The sequence below is a fragment of the Cyrtonyx montezumae genome, unplaced genomic scaffold, assembly GCF_038088225.1.
Source record: "Cyrtonyx montezumae isolate F1298 unplaced genomic scaffold, pur_monq_1.0 scaffold_2, whole genome shotgun sequence".
Lineage (NCBI taxonomy): Eukaryota > Metazoa > Chordata > Aves > Galliformes > Odontophoridae > Cyrtonyx > Cyrtonyx montezumae.
Window position 1 is genome coordinate 973,548 of NW_027071936.1, and position 26,477 is coordinate 1,000,024.

Consider the following 26,477-nt stretch of genomic DNA (forward strand, 5'->3'; position numbering starts at 1 on the left):
GCAAACACTGCACTACTGTCTGTATCCTCTCACAGCTACAGCACACACCTCTCTTAAAGGACAGGTGAATAAATTAGAAATGACCCAATTTTGACTCTATGCCTCATGTAACACAAAATAAAAACATCAGTGAGCTCTGGATAATTAATACTTATAGTTGGAAGTGCGATTTCCTTTTTCCTTAACAAAGTTTGAAGGAGATTTTGCTTTTAACGCTGTATTCTCATAATAATTCCATCAACAGCAAGTATTTATTAACTAATTTCCACACTGCTGCCAAAGAGAACTGAAAATGAAATTACTTTTTCTAAGTGTAGCATTTCAGAAGCGTGGCTGATGTGTCACCGTGTCACTTGCTGTACTGAGTGTTGGCTGAGCCTGCTATCAGAGGCACCTCGGTCTCCCTGCTACTCACATACTCAAACAGCACTGCCTGCAGTCTGCACTCTGAAAGATACAGCACATGCAGTCATTCTTAAGTCTGCAGGAAGATGCAGCACGTTTCACTGTTCTTTAGTTTGGATTTTTAGAAAAAAAATGACCTTAGTACAGTGTACTTGCTGTTAAGCATCTATGTTTCTAACACATACCTTAGCAGCAGGAGTATGATAAAGAACAACGGCTGTAAAATGACAGGCGTGCCCACTGTACAATATGTTATGCAGCATTTATTTTATTCTGTTGTAAGTGTAGTTCTGTCCCATTTCTCTCTTCACGCCTCTGATTTTCTTCTAGCAGATACTTGGCCTTCTGTAACTGAAAAATACTCTGAGGCAGTGCCAGTGTCACTGGATGCTGATGTCTGGCTTAGCTCTTCAGTGTCAGAGTCGCTGTCACTGGACATTCCTCCGGCCTCGCTCACTGCGAGTGCTGAACCAAATGAAGGCAAGTCATTGCACGCCGTGGGAGCAGAGCGAGCTGGACTCTGACGCAGCACGGACTCCAATTCTTCTTCCCTCCTGGGACAGGAACAGCTGCTTCCAGCAGGAACTCTGCTTCCTTCATGTTTTACCTTTATTTCTTGTCTCATTGATGTAACGCTAAGTTGAGAGGAAGATGCATTCTCAGTGTTAAGAGGAAGGGCTGCTGAACATAAAGGCTGAGTACAAGAGGAATTAACATTAGCAAGCATGTCTGCACTTGCAGTGTTCCCAGATGAGTTCGTACAAAGAGAAGAGCCTTCACAGTTTCGATGACTGAGTCTAGAAGCAGGCTCTGCACAAACTGGAAACGCAGAATTTCCTACATTTAGAGGTGTTTTGTCAAGAGACTTCATTTTTTCTTTCTCGGTTTTGTCAGTACCATTTCTAGACAAAAGCATAGAGGAGGAAGTCAGTGAATCAGAGGTACTTTTGACAATATCTTCACCAGTAATTTCATTTGGAAGTAAATGAAAACTCTTATCTTTGCAGGAAAATACACAACTGCTGGGGGGAAGGGAGGACTCAGAGATAACATTCACTCCAGCTGCAGTGGTGGTTTCTGAAGTACCGTAAGGTACAGCTGTGATGGACTCTGAGGCGTTAGTGTTTTGTTCCCATGAGACAGATGGTTTCAGTGTACCATCTACAGTTTTCTTTAGAGAGGCGTTTTCTCCCAAGTGAGATAATACTTTTAGGTCAGATGGCTTCTCAGATTGGTTAAAAAATGGAAATAATGACAAAGTCTTAAACGAATCACTGATTTCCCATGCTGCAAAACATTCTCTTTCTGAATTGCCATAGGAAGAAGAATAAACTGTTTTCTGACTTCCTGCTGATTCTAAATTGCAAGTGGTTGAAGCATCAGAAACTCTGGCTTTGGCAACAGAGCTACATTTTCTGAATCTGCTTTCATGCCTGTTATCTGTTTTATCGTCACAATCACGTTTGTCTAGATAAAATTTAGGGAAAGCACATTTACTGCCTTTCAAGGAACATGTAGCTGCATCTTTAATAGGTCTATGTAAAGAGTTGCTACATGCACCAACAGCAAAAATATCTAAAATGTCTGAATTTGAAACAGTAACAGCTACGGATGCTGCTGGCTTTAAGCCCAATGAAACGCTACAATTTGTGTCCATTGCGTTGGGTACTGAAACTGCTGCTGGCTGCACTGGCAACTTTTCTTTAATTTCTTGTTCTTTAGAGTTCTCTGGTAAGGCTGGAGTGGTTGCTTCCTCTGAACTTCTCTCATGAACTAAGCTTAAGTCACCATTTGTTTCAGACAATTTAGCACGGGTGGATGGGATGCAATGATTACTAGCTCCAGGAAAGCTTGTCTTATCAATACCGCTTTCTCTTGACAGGATTTCCACTTTTACTCTATCCACGTTATTTGCTTTGGTATTTGAAGATACAAGAGGAATTCCTGAGGACTTACTCTTCAAAGCCTCAGCAGCCACAAATTCACACTTTTTACTTGCAGGCAACGTTTGTAACTTGAGCTTATTAGGTTTCTGACGTTCCATGTAGTATTTGAAACGCAGCTCCTGAAAGTACAGAAAAAGATCCTGTTATTAAGCAAAACGGACTACTTGTGAGTGCAGAGGTTATAAAACTTTCTCTAGCTTTGACACTGACAAGTTCTTAAAAACTCATGAAAAATGACCTTCTAGTACTTTACTGGATATAATGAACTATACTGAATTATGTTTGCAATGGGAATAGTAAGAGGGTGTTCTCCAAAATAGCAAAACAAAAGAATAATGCTTCTGCCATTATTCTTGTCAGAACATTGTGTGATTCACTACCAGCTACACTTCACTAACCATTAACCAGTCCCTTCCTGCACAGAACAATATACACTGAGACACCCAGCATACATAACTGCCATTAAGTAGGAAGGAAAAAATCCTATCTTGTTGTATAATTACATCATTGGAGATGATGCTAAAGAGAGGCTGGATTCAGCTTTATGTCCAAATATGAGGAATTTCTATTATCTTCAGGAAACAGAACACGGCTGTATGGGAACTGCTGAGTCACAGCCTGAAGCACCGACTGAGCACCTGAAGGAAAGACCCGGGCAGCCCTGGGAGCACAGATGAAGGCAGTTCTCAAAACCCTCAGACCACATTTGAGGGCTGACTGATGATGAGGAAGGATCTTCTGTTGGAGATTGCTCCCTTTTTGGAGTTCTTTTCTGTGAACCTAGATCCTTACAGATGGGTGAGTGTTCCTTTCCTTCTTTTTGTGACATCTTATTTATCCTGGGTCCCTTTGCCATTACGACAGGCAACAGAGAAGCTTATTTGTATTAGAATGATAAAGGTGTATATGATAACAGTTAAATAAAGTATGCACCAATATAAATGAAACAACCACAATCAAAAGATGGATAATATGAAAGTACACATCAGAAGCTGTCTCATAACAAATAGTAATTTATCCATACTTACAACAGATGCTCATTCGTACCTCATGACTCATGTTTTGAAACACTGGCATTTCTGATACTGACATTAAGCGAGTACAGATCCGACTGCTGTCTGTCAGAGCTTCCTCCTGTCCTGCTACTGGCTGAAAAACATTTTGAAGCAGGCATTATATTTCTTTGTTGATAAGGAAAAACAGATCATCGGCAACTCAACCTCATGGTCAACAACTTACAAGAAATGTGTTGGGTGTATTCTGGTCCTGCCCCTCTCTGGTAATATTGTCTGGAGAGTTCTCACTTCCTCCAGAAGGTAAGTCTGCAGGAAACAAAGCAACCAACAAGATGGAGTGCATACAAAGCACAGCAAACAATGATACCATTTTCAGGAGAAACAAAAAGTTACAACTGAAAACCACCTATTTTTATAAGCCAATAAAAAGACCCCTTTAATATGAACTTGATGCCATTAAAATAAATCAGTAGCTTTTTAAATATCTAAAAGGTAACAGACAACGAAACGCAGGCTGCAGGTAAAATCTGAAAGGTACTGACACTTAACACTGGACTTCTATTAAAAAAGGCAAAGGCAAAACAAAAAAGCAGAAGTCTGAGAAACCTATGCTACAATGGTCATCACATAAGAGTCATACACAAATTAATACCTTATTCCTATTTTTACATACCAAAGGGTTCCTTTGTACCTAAACACATTCCAATTAAGAACAACGTTTTCTTGTCTTAATCAGAATCCTGGTAGCTGGCTAAAGTTCAGTGATAGAGGCCTGCTGACAGCTCCTCTAAATGCCTGCAGGCACCTGCCCGATAGGATAAGAGCATCCAAGCAACTGCTACGTCAGCAACAACGCAGCAACGGCTGCACAGGTCAATTACAGTAATTACTCCACCAGTCTCCAGAAATACAGACAAGGGACATTCCAGAGAAAGAACATCTGCAAAGCGTATTTAGAAGCAAAAGTCCTTTATTTTCTATCTGTTTCCTCATATGCTTTCTTCACTCTTGGATACTCTTGCCATAGCAATTCTTTTTGAACCATCGATACAAGTTGTGGATTACTAGAGCAAAGTCCTGAGTCTTGTTCTTTCACTATGCCCTTCTATCCTACCTTTATTTATGTCTACATTAACTGGTGTTAACTTCAAAGCCAGGATTTCATTAACCACGGGTTTGATATCTATTTTCTTCTGAGTGTACTCTGGTGGCTTTTTATAGCTAGAAGCTATATTCATCAAGTCAAGCTGAGTTTTCATCCTGGAAAAGTAAAAAAACAAACGCACACATTTCTTAAGGCTTACATTCCAACAATAAGATTACAGCTGCTTAATAAAAAGAAAAAAGTATTAGAAATCAGTAAAGCAGGAAAGAACGTGTCTTTAGTGACATGCTGCTTCCCAGACCCATTTAACTTAAACTTACTCCTTGACAGATCATTTGACAAAGGTTTAATACACAGTGAAAACAGCTGCAGTTCAGCAAAAAGGTTGACAACTAGTATTAAAGCATTATGCCTGAATCTAACTAACTCTCCTCCTACAGAGGGCATTGCTAGCATGTCCTAGAACATTCTAAACAACTCCACTTCCAACACTCCTGTTTAAACTCTGCTTCAAAAGCCATCTCATCATCAATAGATGCAATTAAGAATTTTTAGGAAGAAATATGCCAGGCATGCACAAAGCAAGCAGAACAAGAAGTCACTGTGGAATCTCCAGACGTACTCTTAAAGAGCTATACAGCATACTCAAGTTTAATTTAACACAAAAGAGTGGCAGTTACAACACACTGACAAATCCCATATTTGATTTTGGTCAGTGATCTGATTCAAAACACTGACTTGTCTGCAATCACACACAGTTCCTCGTGGAACTTGACAGAATGCCTAAGAGTGTGAATACTGAGCATTCCAAAGTCTAAAAGGCATTACTGAGTTATTTACTAAACATTTCCTTCATCGTACAGTGATATACCTGACCACACGCAAAGCAATTGTCCTTTTAGTTTTCAATCTCAGCATTGTAGGAGAACCAACAAAATGTTAAAAGAAATAGATATACCTTGTATTCAAGCCACAGGCCACCTGAAAATAAAATAAGAATTCATAAGACAGATGCATTTGCAAAATTTTTGTCCAATTCACAAAAGATTACTGTGTTACTAAAACAGCTCTGAGATTCAACTCCCTGCCTTCATTTCAGGAGGCTGTAGGAGATAAACCTATTAACATAACAATTAACATCAAATAAATGTAGTCAATACTAATCGCTCTTAAACATGAAGAAAACAGCATCTACTGAATTCACTAAACATCACTGATCATCTTTCAAGAAAGCTTTGCAAATGTTTCTGAAGGGAACAGCACTGTTAGAAAGCAGTATTAATTCTTTGTTACTTTTTTTGTTAAGCTGGTTTTCCTGATCCAATCTTTATCACTCTCTGCAACATATCAAGCACTGCACAGTATGTGAGCAAGGCTGTACGACCGATACCAGGTGGGGAAAGAGAAGAGAAAGAGGCCATTACCTCCAGGAAATGCTGAGGATCACATTCATGAACAAGCTTTTCACAATCGTCCAAAAGGTTCTCTATGGTTTTCCTGTGAGTTTCTTTCATTTTCTTCCAAATCTGGAACTCCTTCTCTTTTTTACCTCTTCGGTTTTCAAGATCTTCTGTCAACTGCTGTTTCTTCATCTCCAGAGTTTTGGAAATTTCTTCAAATGCCAGTGCAATGATCTCGGCTTCGTTATTCAGCACGGCCTAGAAGTGTGAAAACATAACAACTGATGAAGAGGCAGCAGCAATGACCACAGAGCCATGTCTTGAAGTTCAGGATGCACGTGTGCTACTGCACAGAGCAGCAGCATGCTGCGTGCTGTGCTTAACCTATCACAAAAGCAAAAGGGCCGTTACTGAGCTATTATATGAAACTATGAGCTTAAAAAAACAGCACGTTTAACTCACGTCAGTGTCGTTCAGAGGGCTCGAGATTTCATTCATCAGCTTCTCATTTATTATTCTCATTTCCTTCAGGCTGCTGAAGAAGTTCAACTGTAAGGCAACAGAAACGCTTACTATGGCTTGGTGAACCGCACAGAATAAAGACACTTCCGTAGTTGCCCGGAACCACATCGCGGGGCACAGTGTTTTAAGAGAAGCGATGATTCACAACAATACGTAATGGTTTCCTGAAGCCATCACGTGCTTTTGTTATTTGTTTTGAAGCGCTGTTTTCATCACCTACAAGTCGCAACGACGGCTGCAGGACTACTTCAGAGCAAACGCATCTCCTTTCTCTCCCCCCCCACCGCAGCCGGCCGTTCGCCGCGGCGCGCTCACCTGCTCCTCCTGGTACACGGTGTCGATGAGGTTGATGGAGTGGAAGACGCCCTGGTGCTCCTCGGACACGCACTGCCCGCAGCCCGCGCGGCGGCACATCCTGCAGTAGAGCTGCAGCAGCCGCCCCGGGTGCTTGCGGCAGCCGCCGCCGGCCCGGGCCGCGTTGGAGCGGTACAGCCTGACCACCTCCGCCAGCGTGGTGTTGACGGGCAGCGCGGCCGCGCCGCCGCGGGGCAGCGGGCAGAGCTTCCTGCACAGCGGGCACGACACACGGGGCCCCGCCGCATCGCCGCCGTCCGCTCCCGGTGCCGGCCCCGCCCGCGCGGCGCGGGGTTGCCCCTGGGCCCGCTGCTGCTGCTGCAGACGGGCGGCCTCGGCCGAGGCCAGGCACTCCAGCACGCAGCCGCGGCAGAAGTTGTGCGAGCACAGCGGCAGCGTCACCGGCTCCTCGAAGAGGCACAGGCACACGGCGCACGTCAGGCTGGCCTCCATCTGCGACGAGCAGGCTGCCCAGCGCGGCCGCGCCTCCTGCTCCCCCGGGCCCGCCGCCATCCGCCTGCTCCAACCGCCGCCGGCCCAGGAAGTGCCGCCGAGCCGAGCGGGGCGGGGCGCGGAAAGGCTCGGCGGCGATTGGATAACGAGCGAGATTGGCGGTCCCGGCCCCCAATCAAAGCGCAGCTTGCGGGCGCTGCCGAAAGGCCGCGCCTCGGTTCGCCTGCCGGGCCCTAGCGCCGCCGCCGCCATTTTGCGAGCGCGCGCACTTCCAGTCAGGCTGTGCTGCGTTGTTGGCGCTTCTCTCGTCTCAAGACAGATTTAACATTATCCAATGTCTGATAGCTTTATTATCTGTTCTTCTAAGTGGATTACACATCTCCTGCAGTTACGGCGTTGCGTGTGGCTCCAGGTTCCGCTTCAAATCGATTTGCACAGCCTTCAAAATCCATCTCCTGCTCCATCAATAATCCTCAGCGTCGCCGGCACAGATAGCAAGTAAAGCACTCTCATAGTGCCCTGAAGCAAAATGCTGCAAGGGAACACAACCCTGTGGCTGTCCTCGCGTGCTGGCTGCAGCTGGGGCACAGCTCATGTTCCTTGTGGCGTTCAGTACTGTCTTTAAGGAAGGAGCTGTTTGGCCACACTAATGCATTAGCTGTTTGCTGAGCACTGCTGCACACAACCAAGGCCACCTCAGTTGTTCAGCTTCCCCTGCTGTCCCGACACTGAGGAGCTGAGGGACACAACCGGGACAGCTCTGACCTAAACCAGCCACAGGGGTATCCCTATGCTGTGTGACAAAGTGTGAAATTAACTATAAAACTGAGGAGACTTGGCCATGAGCAGACAGTGTGCTGTGCTGAGCTGCTGCTGGGTTAAACCACAGCTTCACAACAGGCTTTCCTCTCTCTGTGTTCATGTCAAGGATTGCAGTGTGCCGCTAGGATTTTCTGAAGTATTGCAGTGGTTTCATAAGGATTCTGGGCCAGGACTTTTTAATTTCACCTCAGACTTTGGTTCTTGGGCTTACGAACGATTTACCTTCAAAAAATGTGATCATTTCTGTTTAACGCTTCTAAAGGTCAATAGCAAAACGCAGCAAGCAATTTCCTGCAGCTGCTGTGCATCTGACAGCTGGCATACAGCAGCATAAAAAGAGCAGAGTATCTTAGCAAGAGTCATTTCAGAAGTAGCAAAGTGACAGTTTAAGAGACAGCAGGAATACTAGAGGAAAGCCTTCTCTGAACACTGAGACTTAACGCATAATGATAACAGCGGACAAAGACAACAGGAATCTGGTATTAACTTTGCAGGACAGTGCAAAGGGTCATATCCATCAGCATAAGAAACTGATCGTGAAAAATACTTCTCAGAATAATCTATTCTACTGTGTTTTATATACCTCCCTGACTACTGAGGAGAGACAAAGTCATAAAGGCTGAGAGCAAGTTGAAAGTTCGCTGCTCATTTAGCCATGTAAGTCTGAGGCACTGAGAATGTGTACTGGGGACACTTCGCTCTTTTTTGTTGCTTTTTAAGTCCATAGGGATTGAATGGATTTTTCCAAGGGGGCTCTGCAAATAGTGCCTGTGCTGAATGTATGTAAAAGTGATGGAAAACTTACCTTAATGTCGTGAAAGAGAGACTTGCCATACCTCTCTTTGTACCGCTGTCGTATAGTCATCAAATCGATTTCACTCCTGGCAATGAGAATCCTTATGACTGTTTTATTGTGAAACCCAAAATCCTAACAAAGACAAGAACACATGAAGAAACTTGACATTTGGGCAATATACGTTTGCTTACCTGTATGGTTACTTCAATTTTTCAGGACAGACAATTAATTAGCCATCCATGAAGATGTATTCCACTCTTGTATTTCCACTGTTTCTGAACAAATATTCACGCTACAATTGGGTGGAGAATGAAGACATCTCGTGGCAGTAACAGTAATGTGAATGGCTCTGAGGTCCTGGTGACCAGTTTAGGTCCTATATAAAGCCAAATGGGCAATTTTCTGATCCGTCCCTTCTGAGGGAAATCTCATTACCCAAAAGGCAAGCAGGAAGTGACAATAATAGAGGTACGTATGGAGAGTTTGATAACCGTGTGATGGCTAGACTGAAATCTTTCCAGTAAGCCATCATGGTCTGTGAGTTCAACCATGAGAGTTCAGGACAAGTGCTGTATTGCGGTGGAGATATAAAAAGCTTCAGACACAGCTTGATTGCGAGAGTAGGTGCAATTAAAACCTTGCTGATGCTCCCACTAAAAGTTGATGAAAACAGAAAGACTGTAATGAAAACAAGATGCAGATGTTTGTTCTTAGTCCTTAGAAGCTTTCTCAAGTTGCCTGAATGCTTCACACGCACTGTCTGTAAGCACTCTCCCCAGGACCTTTGAGAAGCATCCCTGTTGTCAGGGATCCCTAACCCTTGTCACATCACCTGCCAGAATCCTTTTTTGGCTATTCAGAACAACGCCTCCTCCCTGTACCCGCAGGATTTTCTGTTTCTTTGCTGTCACCTGTTGCAGGTTTAATTAAAACAGGTGACAGTAGTAGCAGCAGCATCTGGAAGAGGACACTGGGGCTCTGCTTCATTTTAATTAGCTTTGCCCTGTGGATTTGGCTTCAATCTAATCCTTTGCCATTCCTGTCCTAAAATGATTCTTAATGGCTGACTTCTGTGATCCTCTTCTATAGATAACATTTAAAAGATTATACTTTAAAAATTGTACATAAGAGATTGAACTTGATTTTTTTTTTTTAATACAGAATGATATCTTGCTTTGTTACTCATTCTTCAGTGAAAATATATGTCTTCTCTGGGTTGTTTAGGAAGAATTTATAGTTGTTTCTTTGCATTTACCTACATTTCTCCTTGTCAGTCACATGGGCTAGTGTTAGCACTTGCAAAGATAGAAGAACCTGCATATATACATAGAGCCACACAAGAAAATCCGGCCCTTTGGTTTCTACTAACGCTAATTCATCATTTAACTATTTGTAATATTTGTTAAATCCGAAGGGGAAAAAAATTGCTTCGTATGGAAAGTGCACATTCAGTTCTGCACAGCAGATGGAGCTATAGTCCAAAGAAAGTAAAAGCTCTCCGTTAAATAAATAAATAAATAGGAAAGCACTTGCCAGACAGATCTCTGTAACAGAAACTAAGTATTGACATTATTAGTGCTGATGTTAAACTCTGCTATTTTCTGTTGCATAGGCTCTGCTGCTTTGAAATGAATTCGGGTGCCACGAGTTTTAAAGCACGCAGTCCCACTTCCAAGGATTGATTTGTAACTATTCATTTCAGAGTATGCAAGAGAACCATAAGAGGGAAGGACAACGACTTACATGAATCGCAGAATAAAGCCTGGAAGCGAAGTAGGAGGGCTTGTCCCGGACACAGAGAACTAGGACAGAGATGTTACTACAGGTGAATAGGAAATCATTGTGAAATCATTCCTATTTGCTTCTACAGTGATATCTGCGACTCAGCTTAAAATTAAGGTACCGCTTCTCACAGCCGTGGGTATACTTATCACAGAGAGAGGTCTGGCATTGACAATGGCTTACTAAAAACAAGGGACATGCATGTAGAAATGTTATTAATCAATTATGAATGGGCACATAAAGCTTAGAACTTGTCTGCATACCATTGAAGTCCTGAAAAGTTTGCAGATATTGATGTAAGGTGCGTGGAATCAGTTGCTCATGCGCCTGTCACTGATCACATTGAATTGGTTATCATACAAAGAACGGAGTTGTTCATAGGTTCATACGTACATTAGGTTGGAAAGGACCTACAAGATCACCTAGTCCAACCATCCTCCTAACACCATCCCTACCCACTAAACCACGGTGCTGCACATATTCATTTCTAGACTTACTAAGTATTCAATAGAAGTCCTGTTCAAGTATCTTTTTCTAACGATCTCTGAACTTCTTATCAAACAACATAGGAAAGTGGAGAAACATGTCAGAAAAGCATTCTTGCTATATCATCTAGATATAGAGTACAGGATAATATTTTCACATACCTATTGCAACCAGCAATTCTTGGAAGTATCCGTCATAGCAGTCGTTAATGGCATCTACCAGGTCTTGCCCAGAGATATTTTGGAACTCCTGGAAAACTTGGAGGAAAACAAGTCTCACTTCATTCTAGTTCATTAACAGTGATCACCTCTCCTCCCCCTCCCCACACTCCTTACTGTAACCCATAACTATATTTTTTTCCTCTGTATTTGTTTACAGCACTAAGTTTATATCACACAAGTAAGGCAGTCCTAATGAGTCATCTGAAACCTGGCTGCCACTATACAGTTGAAAATGAATGCGCACCGAAGTCTGTTTTTCACAGGAGGCTCTAATAAACACTCCTGCAATCTCTGTTTATGAAACCTGTAAGAATTTCATGTCAGTAAGACATGTCCCATGCTCAGCTTGGCTACAGCTGGCCAAATGTTCCCAGATTATGAGAAGACATCACACAGCATGCATGAGGTGTCACTGCCTACACATGGGCATTAACTGTCTTACAGTTAATTACAAAATACAATTAGTTACAAAAATACAGTGCATGCTTGCATAAACCTTGGGAAAGCAGGACATGTTTCAAAAAACTTACAGAGAACTAAATTATAGGCAGGACTCTTGTGTGGAGGGGGAATATTAGCACAGCCAGATGCGTTGTCATATTATATAAGCTTGTCACTGCACAGACGTTTTTCCACAGTAGAGCAAGAGATATCTCCAGCATGTTATTGAGCAGTCATATCTCCTAACTGCAGTGGAAGACCTCTCTTTTTTCTTTCCCTCAATCTCTAATTACATCTGACTTTCCAGTTTTAAATAAAAACATCCCATTATGTTTCTTCATGTGCTTATGTTCTTTAAGAGAGAGCCTTGAAGTCTCCCTTTCAAAACATCTTTGAAACTTTCATAGAAACGCTTCAACACTGCAATGTACTCCTCTGCTTTGGAATACAAGCACTCATTGAAAACGTCCCTACTGCCTCTCACAAGATGTTTTCCTTAGCAGCTCTAAGCTACGAGTGAAAACAAAGGAAAGAGTTCAGAAAAATCTCTGGTCCTGCGTGCGCACTCAGTGCAGCCATAGCCCATGCCTTTCTTTGGCTGTGCATTCTTCTCTCTCGCATTAGGCTGAGGTCTCTCTGTTGTATCTACAGATGCCTGTAGTCAGCAGGCCGAGTTCAATTTTGCATTACTTCCAAAATGCCATTAACATCAGTGAGATTCTGAGAGCTCCAAGCGTTCACAGTTAGGTTTCATGCTAACACTGTGCTGCTCACTGAGCTTTGTATGTAAACCGTGGTCCCATAGCAAGTCAGATTTTTCCTGAACCACTGCATTACCCATCCACAACTGCTGGTAACTCCTGTTGCACAGGATCATTTGCAGCATGGTTTTGTGTTCGCCTGTTCTCTGCTGACAAGCTTCCCATAGAATCTGTTATACCAGAGAAAGAAAATAATGCAGAAGACTTTAAGTAATTCTGAATCACTTCTCAACATTAGCATTTGTTTGTTTGTTTTTTTAATGTCACAGATGCCCACGTCTGCCTGTATTTACCATTGCATCCTGAGCAGCTGAAGAAGGATCTGCATATCCTTCCATTCTCGTTCCCTGGGGAAAAAGAAATGATCTTATGTTTCATTTCTTGAAATATCACACAGATACTTACTGTGGATCAGGATATTAAATAGTTGAATTTGCAACCATAGAAAATACCCTCAAATTTTCATTTATGGCTTCATGTCTTCTGAAAAAGAGGAACTCTGAAATGTTAGACCATATTATGAGACGAAAAAATTGTGGAAGTGGATTAACTTCCCCCATAAACCCATCCCCTCCTGATGCTGATTCTAAATGAAATGCTACCACCACCACCCCAGCACTATGAATGCTCTGTTGTTTACTGTGCTATGTAACCGTGAGGGGAAAGCAGGTGTGAAGGCAGCATTTGCCATTGACTGCTTATTCCATATCAATGCGCACTGCCAGGAAAATCCCTGCTCCCTGTGCAAACTGTACGAGCAAACACATGAAGTAACACTGATTTTTTGACTGCCTTATTGCTTGCAGTCAGATGCGTGTGTCCTCAGTCATTTTTACTAGATCATCATCATCACATTTACTAGAAATCAAAGCAGTGTGTTTCCAAAAACAAAACCCACCTAAGGATACACTGGAAACATTGCTATGGAATACTTTTCTCTGAGTTACACAGCACTAGAACCAATTAAATACCACTGACTTTTAATACAGGACCCTACCCAGACATGGACGATTCAGTTAGCAGTCTTCAGAGACAGACAGCATAGGTTAGCAAAACTGGCATTTCCTACAACCACTCTTTTTTCTTGAAACAAATAAGTTAGACCTCATTAGCTAAGAAGCTGCTGATATGTAGCGAAGTTGCCTTGATGATAGCCCTTCACTTTTTAAACATGGAAGAAATTCCATTATTAGAGGGAAAGCCTCCAATATTAGATAAAATGTTTCCCATTTATAGTTTCTACCCATGAAACATCTGCTCTTAATCTCTGTGCCTCAGTGAGGCCTATTATTATTTCATATCTTAATAAGAAACATTTTCCCTAAGCAGACAAACATACATAGAAATGTAACTGCACCTCAGGTTGCTGGCATGACTTTTGCCATTATTTCTCTGGGTTACAACACATCTTGAAAACAATGAACGCAGTGACTACAGTGGGAACGAAAACTTGTGACCTCACAAAGACCACGAGAGCTGTAGCATAGAAGTGCAAATTATAATACCATGTCAAAGTTGCTGTGTGGTAGCAATGCTTGTGTACTGTGACTGGACATACGGAACAGCGCAAAGAACATAATGTTTAAAACAAGGAGCTGCTTAATACTTTCTTTCATAGGCAAATATGGATATGTCCGTGTTGTCAGATATTGCCTAGACTCAATGATGAGCTATCTGTTCTTAAAAACAGTATTAGTTTGTACATGAAAGTGGACTCCTTTTGAAATGAAACACGTTGAGCAGAGGGTCAGCACTGGGACTTCCTAACAAAGCACTGATCTTTGCCTCCATCAGAAAAGCAAAATAGAAGTCAAAGTAGATGAAAAAATTCCAGCTCTCTTTCCCTTCTCTTTCCACTCTCTTGTTCAAAAGTGCAGTCCTACTGAGTTAACTTGGTCTGCAATTAACATTTAAAACTTCTTCAATAATATCAAAAATCACTCTGAAGTTTTTTATATATGTGTCGGTAATGCTATAATTGGATGGAAAACACCATGATAATGGCAGAAGGGCAAAGTCTTGGGCTACAGCAAATGAGAACAAGGCCAAATGCAGCAGCCACAGAACTGAAGGGAAAGAGCTGCTTACCTTTGAAAGGCCCCAGGTAGACAGGGATCTCCAGTGAGAGACGCCCTCACCTGCCCTGCCAACCCTTAAATGAGGTCTGGGAAGGAGCAGAGCCAGGATGGCTCGGGTCACTCAGGTACCCTGCACACACCTGAGCTCCCCTGGGTTGGCCCTGCCTTCCCACCACATGCTCCTCCCACTGCTTCAGGCTGCGACTGAGCATTGCCACTACAGTATCACACTACTCATTGTTTTTACAGTACCTGAGCAAGGTTCATAAGAGTATCTCTGAAGTGACCTGAAGTCTCAGAATCGATATCTTGTTGAAGATCATTGTTGTATTCTAGATTGAAACAAAAACAGGAAAAGTCAAGTAAACAAATGTGCTCTGAACATCACTCATGAAAAAGAAGGGTAAACGCATAGGGTGCAAATACATGCTTGTTTTCTAAAGGTATTAAAAATTATTCCACAGGAACTCGTGCAGGTTCTGCAGGGACCTAACTGCAGAGGAGCTCTGCTCTGCCAGGCCTCAGCTGCTGCACAGCTCACCCGTCCTCCTGCCCATGCCTGGCAGCCCTGCCACTGCTGCTGCTACATGATTCTGGGATACAGAAGCACACCTCCAAGGAAGGTGAGTTGAGTATTCAGCCTTAACAAATGCTTCCTGAGAAAAACAGTTGATGCACTTCTGAAAAACACGTGCAAAGGTTTATGACAATCCCCAAACGTGGCTGCCAGCTATTTTAATCGTAACAGGCAGCAATACAGCTGCAAAATACTATGACATATGTTCAACTGGACTCATTTTGCTTCAGGGTTTGAAACATAAATACAGAGAGGGAGGAAGAAGAAGGGAACCATGCTGAGAAGTCACTTTTGTAATGTAGTTCCCTCAGTCATGCTGATACATCCAGCATGATACACATATTAGAGCTGCTACTGTACACTTGTAAAGTACATTACGCATTAAGTAGGCTTCTTTCATCTGGAATATCTCTGTATTTGATCTTGAGGCTAAAATGTCGATTAGACATTTTTCTTCTGTGTTGACTCCCTGTGTAGGAAAAAATAAATAGAAAATCATTAGAAACCACAGCTTTCAGAAAAAAAAAAAGCTTTATTAGGTGTAACAAAAGAATACCAGTTGCTTCTGCAGCAATGTGTGGTGTACCTTTGCACAGCATACTGGCTTAAATGGAATATGACTTAAAATTAATAGTAGAAACCTGTACAGCAAATCTTAGTCTGAAATTCAGAATAGATAATCAGGGAAAGGAGCAAGACTGCTCTTGAAAAAAACAGGGGGAAGACTTTGAGAGCTTGAATAAGAATTGAGGATTTACTGAAACAAATGAGATGCAAAGATTGAGTAGGCACGTCAACAAGTGGCAGTCTGAAGTGGACAAGAACAGCAGTGCCACGTAGTGTTTTTGTCTTTTTCTCTCATCCATTTGGGAATGTTATTATCTAAAATGTTTACCACAGAACTTGGTAGTTCAGAGAAAGCATCACAGCCACTCATGCAGAGCTGCAAGTCATTGTACTTCCTCACAGGATTCTAATTCATTTCCTGAACTTGAGTTGACAATAAGACTCACGGCGGCTTTCTGTACACAGATGTATGTTGTTGCTAAGTATCCTACATCTGAGGTAATGGGAGAACATGACTTTGAGCCTGAGGACACATGAATCCAGATTGGGAGTACTGAGAAGTTCAACTTCAGATCACATTGAGATAAAATTTAACTTTGCTGATGTTGTCCACAGCACTGATAAAAGCCACGCTTCCAATCGTACCAGTGACAACTAATCCTTTTAATGCCAACTGTACTTTAGAGAGCGCATCAGAGTTCTTAAAAGTACATCAGTTTCCCTGTCTGAAAGACACTTACAAAGCAACTTAGTCTGTTCTTTGAAAGAGGCTCTTGCTCAGAGCCATGTAATCTTTATCTCCGTTGCAAATGTTTGTGGAAAGTTAAGAAAACAGCGTCCATTAGAGTATGCCTTCCCTTCTTTCAGGATTTGGCTATTTAGGGATTTCCTGAGAAAGAATTTGTGAAGAATTATTATTAGTAGCCAAGAGCAAACTTCTTTACTAATAATCATTCAAGTCCTTTATTAACCTGTTTGTACTTTTGGGTTCCACAGTGACACACAGTAATGGATTTTAGCATTTAACTGCAAGGAGTTGGAAAAATAAAGCTTGTTTTTGATTAGTAGAATTTGATTGTTTAAATAACACAGGTTCAGGTCTTGAGAAGAACAGACACGTCTTAATTTTAAGTAAGCAATCAGTTCAATTTGAATGATTGTTGCTTTGCCACAGAGTAATTTATACAGATTCCACCAGTAGATATTGTTCACTCCCAAGAGAGAGCCTTAGTGCATGCACCCGTGCAGAGACTTGAGACAAGGAGTGGAAATGGTTGCTGCTTTGGCTTTTCCCCAAATACCCACTGCAATAAAGACAGGATCCTCTGACAGGAATGACTTCCTAGCCAGTAATTAACGCACCCATGTTGTTAGTAACATACTTAAATGTTCACAAAACTAGGGCCTTATGCTTGCTGGTGTAAGTATTTTCTTTTAACCACTTTGCCACAGTGTATTTGTTATATAACTAGGTTAGTACTTTTTGTTTGTAGCATAACAACTAAATTAACTTCATGTAGCACTCACATACCAGTGTACTATGAAACATCTTTCTTGTTGTTTACCAAGCATTTAAATATATAAGTAAAAAAATAACTTAAAATATCTTGAATAATGTAACCATGTGTTTGAGTAGCTGTTAATTAGGCCACTACCTTCAAGGCATGCCAGAGCTCATGAGCATCATAGGATGCAGGTGGATACATCAGGCCAACCATGACTTCTTTGAAGTGATGAGAGAGATTCTCTTTCAGGTCTGTAATCAAATCCTTAAAAAACAACGCACGCACACACAAAACAAACATAAAAACAAAGGATTATTTCCTGAAAAACAGCTTGAAATATTAGTAGTTTTCTCTGTAAAGGAATGAAGTCTTCCTCAGGTTAAAAAGATTTGTTACTTAAAATAAAACCTACTTCTTTTAAATAGTCACGTGAGATGCAATAGACAATAAGCAAGTGGTCTGTATAGGCTTCTTGATTTTCAGTTCACTAGAAAACAGAAGAAAATTCAGGGGTTCAAGTGCAACTGCTTCTTAAGGCCTTGGAGACACAAGCCCCACAGCAGAGAATCTGCAACTTCCCATAGCAGATTGCCTGCGTCAGTGTGCAAGAGCTAAGCCCGCAGAAGTTAAACCCTGTAACACACAGGCAATGTCCCTTACTTTCTTCTGTCTTATTCACTATGTGATTAGTTAAATATATATATATATTTATATCACTCTTATTGCTCCCAGTACATAAAAATATCAGCTTTGGATTACAGGAAGACTGTGTCAAAAGAGAAATAGAATACGGAAGAAGAAACTTGGCATGTCTTCTTCCTTCCATACTTTGTGGCAGATGTTCTGCCATGTACATGATAGTTTGAAGCCTTCAGATTTGTTATGTGAGCAGATTTGTGTGCCAACCAGCTGTCCTGCAGGCTTTCAATTCCAGTGACTGACCTGAGAGAAAGACTGACCAACTGTACCAGAAAGAGGAGGGACAGCAGTAAGGAAAGCACGGCGCGGTTGTGCCATACCCTGCCATACATGTCTCCGTACGCCTCCGCAATGAGAAGGCGCTGGGAATTGCAGCGCTGTGTTAGGATGTCAATCAACACATCTTTTTCACAACCTGGACAAGAAACACAACACAGATTCTCAGTTAACAAATCTTTACTTAGGTTTGTGATTGCTCCTGTTTTGTTCAAGCTTACAGGTAAATTCCGTAACTCATCAGTATTAACTGCTTGGGAAAAGGAAACGACTAATGCGTTCTGAAAGTTACTTTATCAATTTTGAATTCTCTCCATCCTATAAGACAGCTCTTGGTTGTTTCAGTCCATTCAGCATTTTAATGGTGTTCCAACAGATACACATCCACAGGAGTAAATCATTTGACCTCATTACACTCAGCAGGGACAAGTTCAGCCACAAAGCATGGAGGTGAGCTACCATCTGAACGGAGAAACATCCTGAGGCCGCTGCAAATCACTGCTCTTTATGCACATATAGATGTGTTATGAACATGAATCCTGGAGCTTCTTCAGCTTTGTTAGGCAGATTTTGTCATATGATCTACCACTGGTAGGTTCCATTCTGACACAGTGGAATGGAACATTGGGTGCCATTTTTGGTAAATATTTCAAAATATTTCAAAAATATTTTGAAATAAGCTGTCAGATTAAGTCTGTTTGCTCATAATGCAGTAAGTTTAGTTGTTGTGTAGGCCATCTAGCCATAATTAGAACAGCTTTTTGTGCTACACTGATTTCATATCAGTTTAATTTCCATCAAAAGACAGATGCATTACTGAAACTCTGTGCATAAAGGTTTCTCTTACTCATCAGAAAAATAAAGTTATTAGGAGTCTGCACAGTTTATACAGTCTCTTCAGTAAAGAGAGGGAGGATTCCAGAAATACTTGATTGCCTAAATAACTTCTGACTGAACCTCCTCAAGAAGATGCACGTTGTGTGCAAGAAATGGGGGGTGTGAGTACTTGCAAAGACTACGAAGATCTAAACTTCTGTAAGCTGAACACCATATTGTGCCATCTTCCTTTGACACTGGGACTTAGTACTATATTCGTCACCTGGCAAACTTAAAAGGAGGACTACTGTGTGTGTGTCTATTTACAGTAGTTAGTGACAATAATCATCCTTGACTTGCCATATTAGCAAATGGCATTAAAGATGCTAATTGAAGTCCAGCAAAATACTTAAATAAGGCTTCATTTGTAATGCGCTTCAGAAAAACAGTTCATGTTGTTCTCAATATCTATTCTGTGGTGTCTCAGTTGACACTACAAGTGAAACCTCACTTTTCCATTAAAGGAACTGTATGGAAAACAAGATATGGTGCCACGCAGTCCCGTGAAAAACATCAGAAAATAAAGTTCCATCGCAGACAACATACTCAACATGAGGAACCCGTTTCATGGGATGACAAAAAAAAAACCTCTGAACCCTCAGCAAAACCAAGAGTTCAACTGTAATCAAATTTGAAACAAAGAAGAGTCTCATTAGACATATTTTTATTCATAGCCTGAAAACAAAACCTCTGAACTCCTGCAAATCCAAGCACATAATTTGCTTGGATAGCACCAGTAAATGATACCTTGAAGAACCAGCACGTGTATTGACATTTTTCTTTTTTGTGAGTACATATACACGTTCATTTTGCATTATTATGTGATAATAAACACATTAAAATATATCAGCATACTTACTAATTCCCTGTAGAGCCCCTCCTAGCAATTGAGCATCCGTAATGGGGTTAAAATTCGGAGCTGGAAAAATTGTTCCTTGTATCTGCTAAAGAAAAAAGAAACTTTTAGTTGCATTACTTTACATCCTCTAACTACGTATACAAATCAAGCAAGAATCAACAACCACATAAGATGAAATGTTTTGCATTCTAAGAGTAATGTTACAATAAGATGGAAAATACACAATAACAGCAAGGTAGCAAAATCTTCAGCAAGAACAAACCCAAACAAAATCGAAAGAAAAGAGCTGTTTACCTTTAGAAGGCATCAAATAGATATCTAAGAGAGATGCTCTTTTGTCCGCTGCCAGCCCTGAAGTGAGGGCTGGGAAGGGGTGGATCCTGGCTCCAGCCCTTTTGGTTGATCAGATACATTGCATGCACCTGAGCTCCCCTGGGTTGGCCCTGCCTTCCCACCAGCTGCTCCATCACTGCTTCAGGCTGTGACTGAGCATTGCCACTACAGGACGTAGCATGGGGTATCTGCCATGCCATGTGGAAGTCAACATCACTTTTCTGGTTGCTTTTTAACTGATTAAATGATTCATAGTTTATTCATAGTGATAATTTGTTTCATACAGTGTTTCTTATTCTTCTAACGAAATCCATGAATAGTAAATATAATTGATTTCCTTATCTGAATAGTATCACAGATTTCCATAGAGATGAAAATGACTGAGGTTCGATGCTGCTGAGCTCTGTAGCTCCATTAGTCCCTTTATCTCCTGTGAGGATTACACCTGTCATTTCAGACTCGCCCTGCACAACAGTTGTCTTTTGTAACGATTCCTGTTCTTAGTAAATACATTTGGTTAAAATGATTTCAATAACTTGACATTTTTATTTCAACAGCAAATTGGATAGAATTTACAAACACAAAGGGCATATTTATACAAATGCCTCTTAGAATCAGGGGGTCTAATTGCATTAATTACTCTCTTTTTTTGTTTACTCACTTTAAATACACTCGCAGCCTTTTGTCTGCGGCACCTGCAGCAGTGATGATGTACCCGTACCAGTTTAGTGTTTGGACACTACTGACATGCTTCTTTGGCTTTTAGTTTTAGTTAAGGGTTTAAACAGCAACAAGCAAGAAATGGATATGTTTGAAGAAAAGAAAAATATCATTTCTTGATCTGTTTGATGATTCCTTTTGGTTACTCAGATCTACCAACCAAATAAATATATAGACAAAAAAATCGTTGATGGCATAATGAGGAAAAGAGTGCTTCATCAGAAGGTTAAAGTTTTTGAAGGAGTTACTTTATGCAAGGAAGGAAATACTTGCTGATAGACATCTGTTTTTCTGCAGTTTGCTTTTCATTTTAAAGACAGTGTCCTACATTTATGGCCAACCATAAAATTCATGGTATCATCTTATTTAAAAAAATCAGGGAAAATGTGAGAAAAAAACCTGCAGATAAGGGGAGAAACTCTAGCTGTAGAGATGATGATGAGACCTTACCGATTTTTATAAGGTGATACATAATGTGATACCAAAAATGAATTGCAGACAGCATGGTAACTTAAATCATGGCCTGAAGCACTGATGGATCACCAGAGGGCGGCATTGAGTCAGCTGCAGGAGCACAGCTGAGTGGCTCCACCTCTCCCAGACCCCATTTAAGGGCTGACCACCACTAGGGAAGGATTTTTTCATTTTGAGATTGTTCCTTTGGAGTTTCCTGTTGTGAGCCAAGGATACAAGCGAGTATTTTCCCTTTATCCTGTTTGTCTTTTTTCCATTGCATTGATTTGTCTAGAATGTTTTTACTGTAGTGTTGTTTGGTATTATTCATTTAGTTGAGTTGATGTCTTATGCAGATTCATTTTCAAGCTCTTTTCCAGTGCATGGGTCTTGCTGGTCACATAACATATCTGTTGGTTATAAGTAGCTTCAGAAAGTGTTTATTTTTTCCCTTATGGTTTGTAGTGGGTTTTTTTGTGTGTGTATGTGTGCTTTTCAAATGTTTTTCACCAGAAGTTTTCTAGACTTGTGCTGTTTGTAGGAATGTGGATTTCAAGTGCTGTTTGGCTGTGTGGGGTGAAAGGTGTTAGCTGAGGTGATTATTTTCCCTTACTCCTTGCTCGCATGTCAGGTAATACTGAGAGAGAAAGCTAGGTGTCTAGGGAGGCAGGAATGTGTAAGTTCTGTGGCTGCTAGGTAGGGAAGCTTGGCGAGCCACACTGAAACTTTCTGATAAACAAAACCGTTATAGAATGGGCTGTGGGAAGACTGTTAAGAATGCAGACACAAAAGAAATATGTTGGTTTATGTTCTGAGTTACAGAAATCGAATTTAGTTTTCTGCCTTTGTAGTTCATGCCTTGGAACGTCTGAGTTGCTGAAGTAGCTCATCAATCTTGAGAAGGAGAGCTTAAGTCCAAAACATAAGTGCTATCACGTACTTTGCAAAGGCTGCCAAAACCAGAAATTTTTTTGATGAGAATGATCATGAAGGATAATAGGTTGTGAATGGAGTTTGAGTTGCAGATGTAAGACTCAATGTATTCTAGTTTAGAGTATAAACCTATGGCAGAAAGTATAAGTATAGCTGACTTGTTGCTGGGGTGCTCTCTGAACCTGTTTCTGTACTTGCTGGTCAGAAGGATGGTAGGAGGAGAGAAAATCTCAGACATGTATGCATTCATTCAAATCTAAGGCAAAACAGCGATACTGGGTCTTCATTTTGGCAACAGCTGTGAATGGCTTCACTGTGCAGGAAGACTGGTATTTCCTTTCACTAACTCAGGTTTGTGGTGTCAAAAGCAAACCATCTTCTCAACATTTATAGTCGCGAATAAATGACTAAACAAATGTTTTAACTGTGTTCTTGTCTAGTCCTTGGAACTACATTTTTGAGTGCATATCTTTAGTTGTGAAACAGTATAAATGAAATAAGGCATCATATGAATGAATGTTTCCACAAGAATAATGGAGGGCTTGATCACGACAGAAGTAGTTTCAAACATATGGATTTCTAGGCTTGTAAGGTTTTTATCCCTCGACTGTGGAAGACCTTGTACAGACTGTGAAATCCTTCTTAAGGTTGGAAAATCGTGTTTGAACTTCACTTTCTTTCTGTACAAGGAAGTTACAACTTTTCCTGACCAAAGCCATCAGCAGTTCAACAAAAGTATCTCTGAAAACGGAGGCTGCTTTTTATCAGTGTCTGATATGTAAAGTTCAGGCAATTTCCATCTTGTGATGGAGAAAACAATTTCAAGTTTGAACAACCTTGTAATAATATTTATTCATTAAGTCATTCTGCTGATAGTGAGCAATTAGATTCCTTAGCCTGAATGTTTCACACAGGGAATATCTACTACAATAAAACGCCTGCATTAATAGCTAACTAAATGCTGTGTGATAGTTTTACTTCTGCAGTGATATCTGATATGTGCAACTTTATTCAGAAGTTCATGAATAATTTTGATTTATTGTGAGTTTATTGTTTGTTATGTGCTTCACTGGAATAATATATGAAGCAGAAATGAGAGAGACATCTAAATGTAGACAATGCCATCTTTCTCCAAAGCCTTCTGTCTTTCCTTGTATTTTTATTTTAGAGAGGACACAGATGTCTTGCTATCTGGTTTCTGGTAATTCTACTTCTGTGCTTTTGGGGCCCGTTTCTTGTATGTAATCTTGGATAATGAGGTCATGCAGTGCTGCTGAATCCATCTGAGTTGTTGTTGTGAGTATGGTGTACGTTTCATTCTTAGTCTAGGTAGACTCCATCCTATCCATTTTTCCATGTACAGAGAAAAGAATATTTGCACCATGAACAGTAAAATAATCTTAAAAAATCAACTATATTTTATATCCCTTTTCTGTGTGTCTTGCATTTCTAAATCAGTGGCATGTTAACATGTTGGAGCTCTTTGGAAAGTATCTTAAATGTAATACTCAATCTAAGGTTGTGTTTGAGTGTAGACAAGAAATTAATGTGACTGTCTCACCACTCCGTCCTTTGTAGATCCTGCATTTTGTACTGCTGATTTGCTCACGCTCTTAGAGTGATTTTCTGCTGTTTTGTTGCTGAGTGTCATGTGCTGAAACTGCTGCTATTTTCTAACTGGTTTCATTTTGAAGAAGAACCTATGTCCAAGGGAAGGTGCTTGCTTGGGCTCCACATTACAGCTCCCTGTTCTTTCTCCCCAGCAGCAAACCACTGAGCTTGTTCATGCAAATTTCCTTTAGTTTCTCTCCCTTCCCAGCTCACAGCACATGGGGCAAATGGAAATAAGAGTAAGAACTTATCCTGAGAATCCACAGAAATACTCTCTTTCAGAGGAAGTCTGTATTCATTCCATGAAAAAATAACTAAAATCTCAAATCACACTGTCTACATTTGACTGCCATTTTTAGTTTAGTTTCTGTAATTGACAGGGAAAAAAAGGCTAATCACTGTTTTGATATTTTTAGGATCAGATGGAGTAGGCATGATCTCACCAGTTATTTGGAGGTATTTTGTTGAAATTCAGACGATCAAGTTAGGAACATAAGTTTCCTATCTGCTTACATCAGTCTTATGGGCTGATCTAATGCAGAGTAATTATACCCAGTGAAGACTAAAATAGCTGGTGTAGTTGTCCCACACAGTTAAAAATCAATACATAATCTTTCAGATTTTCTGATAATACTACCAAGCTATTGCGGTCTTTTTATATTTCAAATATAGTTTATTAACTTTAATGACTTAAGTGGAAATTTGTCCTGTAAGTTATAATTTACTACCATTAATACCAAGCAGCACATCATTTGAAGATGCAATGCCAATTCTTGAAACACAGTTGGTTTTGATAAATCAGTAGATGAAATGACACTCTGAAATGGGTCTACTACATTTTTCAGATAAAGTTATTCTGCTTGTCCTGCCTTACTTGTCAGGAATAGGTGAACTGTTATTTATTGAAAGAGAAAACGGGAAGGCAAGAAAATCCCTTTTTGGTTATAAACTGAGTTCATTAACAGTGGAAGATCCCAAATTGAAGACCGAACCTGTCAGTAAAACCCATTCAGTATCTAGTTCTACAGGAAAACAAATATATTTAGTGCAGTTTTATAGGAAGGAATATTTTGCCTGTGAGATTGGAATAATTAAGGCAGTTATGCTCTCAAATAAAACATAGGTTAAAACTGTCTGTCTCTCAGAAAGTGCTGCCCTGATCAGTGATTTTATTGTGAATTCATATGCAGAAAGCACTTGAGATGAATGACTCGTTATTCCTATTAATAATTAATAAAAGAACATGACAGTCTGTAGTGAACATAATTATCAGTATCCCAGGTGCACAAAAACAATTTTATGCTTGGCTGTCAGAAATTAAGTAATAGTGGCTTGCAGCATGAACTTTCTTGAAGGGAACAAATGAAACTATTTATTACTGTGGTTAATTAGTTAGGAGCAGTTATCAGCAGCTTTTCCTCTGCTGTAGTGCTTTTACACAGATAATTTGTTGGTTTTAAAGTATTCTTCACACTGTGCACAAAGCCAAAAGCATGAGTGCTGAAGCATTTACTTGATGTGGTTCTGAAAACTGAAACCCACCGAGTGCTGCTGTGGTTCTATGCACCTTGTGCTGATCTCATCGGAGCAGCTCACGTTTACCATTTGCTTGTGAGTGCTTTTTGTACCTCATTCAGCATCTTAGCACGAATACAGCAGAGCCACAGATAGGCACTCACAATCACATACCATGAAGTGATAATTCTATATACTTAGTTTCCATTTCAGATGTGTTATGTATGCTGTCATTAACACCAGAGTTAGATGCTAATCACAGGTAAATTAACTTCACAAGATGAATTTTTATTGGTGGAGGAGAGTGAGTTCCAGGATGTGTCAGTAAATCAGAAGCAATTAAATTGTAGGAAGACTAGAGAGACTCATACTCACATAAGCTCCGCAGTACATGGTGGTGCAGGCCTCTGGGTTCTGTTCAGATCCGAGTAGTCGCTTTCCTAAAATAAAGCTAACAGTTCAGTCAACTAAATTGTTATAATGAACTCTTACTGCACCTTAGAGAATTAAGTGACACCATCCAAACTGCGACCACGTACTTTGGGCTCCAAGGTAACGGTGGAGCAGGAGCACTGCTTGGTACTGCAAGTCCTTGGGCTTTACAGGTTCACTGTGTGCTTAGGCATTAATCATATGTGAACAAATATGATTGTAGCGTAAGTAAATAGAGTCATTAGCACAACACCCTCTGCTCTGCTGTGTTGACTTTGAAAATATCAGAATTCAGCTAGACAAAGAATAAAATGGTCACCTACAGCAAGTGCTCATTAATGATTTACGTTTCAAATTGGATCTGCTTTTGCTCTATTTTCTTCTTTCTTCGACACAGTTCACCACTGATTCTAATACATATTTGTACCTTGCATGCATAGAAAAATCCTTTTTTTAGCCAGGAACAGTGAGGGCAGGTCCTTGGACCTTTGTGGAACTGTGCAGTTGGAAGTCTTGCTTGATGCTTTCATGTA

At 40.7% G+C, this 26,477-nt stretch overlaps 2 protein-coding genes across 2 annotated transcripts; both read right to left on the reverse strand.

Moving 5' to 3' along the window:
- Nucleotides 1–1,032: 1,032 nt before the first annotated feature.
- LOC136048558 (tripartite motif-containing protein 59-like) lies at nucleotides 1,033–7,251 on the reverse strand. Its single transcript, XM_065736207.1, has 9 exons — nucleotides 6,710–7,251; nucleotides 6,335–6,421; nucleotides 5,897–6,130; nucleotides 5,431–5,453; nucleotides 4,482–4,627; nucleotides 3,591–3,673; nucleotides 3,399–3,500; nucleotides 2,362–2,470; nucleotides 1,033–1,307 (listed from the first exon to the last, which is right to left on the reverse strand). The coding sequence occupies exons 1-9, from the start codon at nucleotides 7,199–7,201 to the stop codon at nucleotides 1,273–1,275; spliced, it is 1,311 nt and encodes a 436-aa protein (XP_065592279.1). The 5' UTR covers nucleotides 7,202–7,251; the 3' UTR covers nucleotides 1,033–1,272.
- Nucleotides 7,252–7,664: 413 nt separating this feature from the next.
- Nucleotides 7,665–25,905, reverse strand: ANXA10 (annexin A10). The gene is made up of 12 exons (XM_065736045.1): nucleotides 25,888–25,905; nucleotides 19,948–20,029; nucleotides 18,257–18,351; nucleotides 17,388–17,501; nucleotides 15,544–15,634; nucleotides 14,841–14,920; nucleotides 12,804–12,857; nucleotides 12,587–12,680; nucleotides 11,249–11,344; nucleotides 10,563–10,621; nucleotides 8,829–8,951; nucleotides 7,665–7,733 (listed from the first exon to the last, which is right to left on the reverse strand). The coding sequence occupies exons 1-12, from the start codon at nucleotides 25,903–25,905 to the stop codon at nucleotides 7,665–7,667; spliced, it is 975 nt and encodes a 324-aa protein (XP_065592117.1).
- Nucleotides 25,906–26,477: the final 572 nt, after the last annotated feature.

What these genes read in the sequence shown, in the direction of transcription:
- LOC136048558 (XM_065736207.1), bottom strand. Translation starts at nt 7,201, where the DNA reads ATGGAGGCCAGCCTGACGTGCGCCGTGTGCCTGTGCCTCTTCGAGGAG. An exon ending in GCCCTCTGAACGACACTGAC is followed by an intron (nt 6,131 to 6,334) that starts GTGAGTTAAACG and finishes TCACACTTCTAG; the next exon opens with GCCGTGCTGAATAACGAAGC. An exon ending in ATACACCCAACACATTTCTT is followed by an intron (nt 3,501 to 3,590) that starts GTAAGTTGTTGA and finishes AATGTTTTTCAG; the next exon opens with CCAGTAGCAGGACAGGAGGA.
- ANXA10 (XM_065736045.1), bottom strand. An exon ending in GAAAGAAGCCTACTTAATGC is followed by an intron (nt 14,921 to 15,543) that starts GTAATGTACTTT and finishes GTTTCAATCTAG; the next exon opens with AATACAACAATGATCTTCAA. An exon ending in CTCTTATGAACCTTGCTCAG is followed by an intron (nt 12,858 to 14,840) that starts GTACTGTAAAAA and finishes CTTTTTCCCCAG; the next exon opens with GGAACGAGAATGGAAGGATA.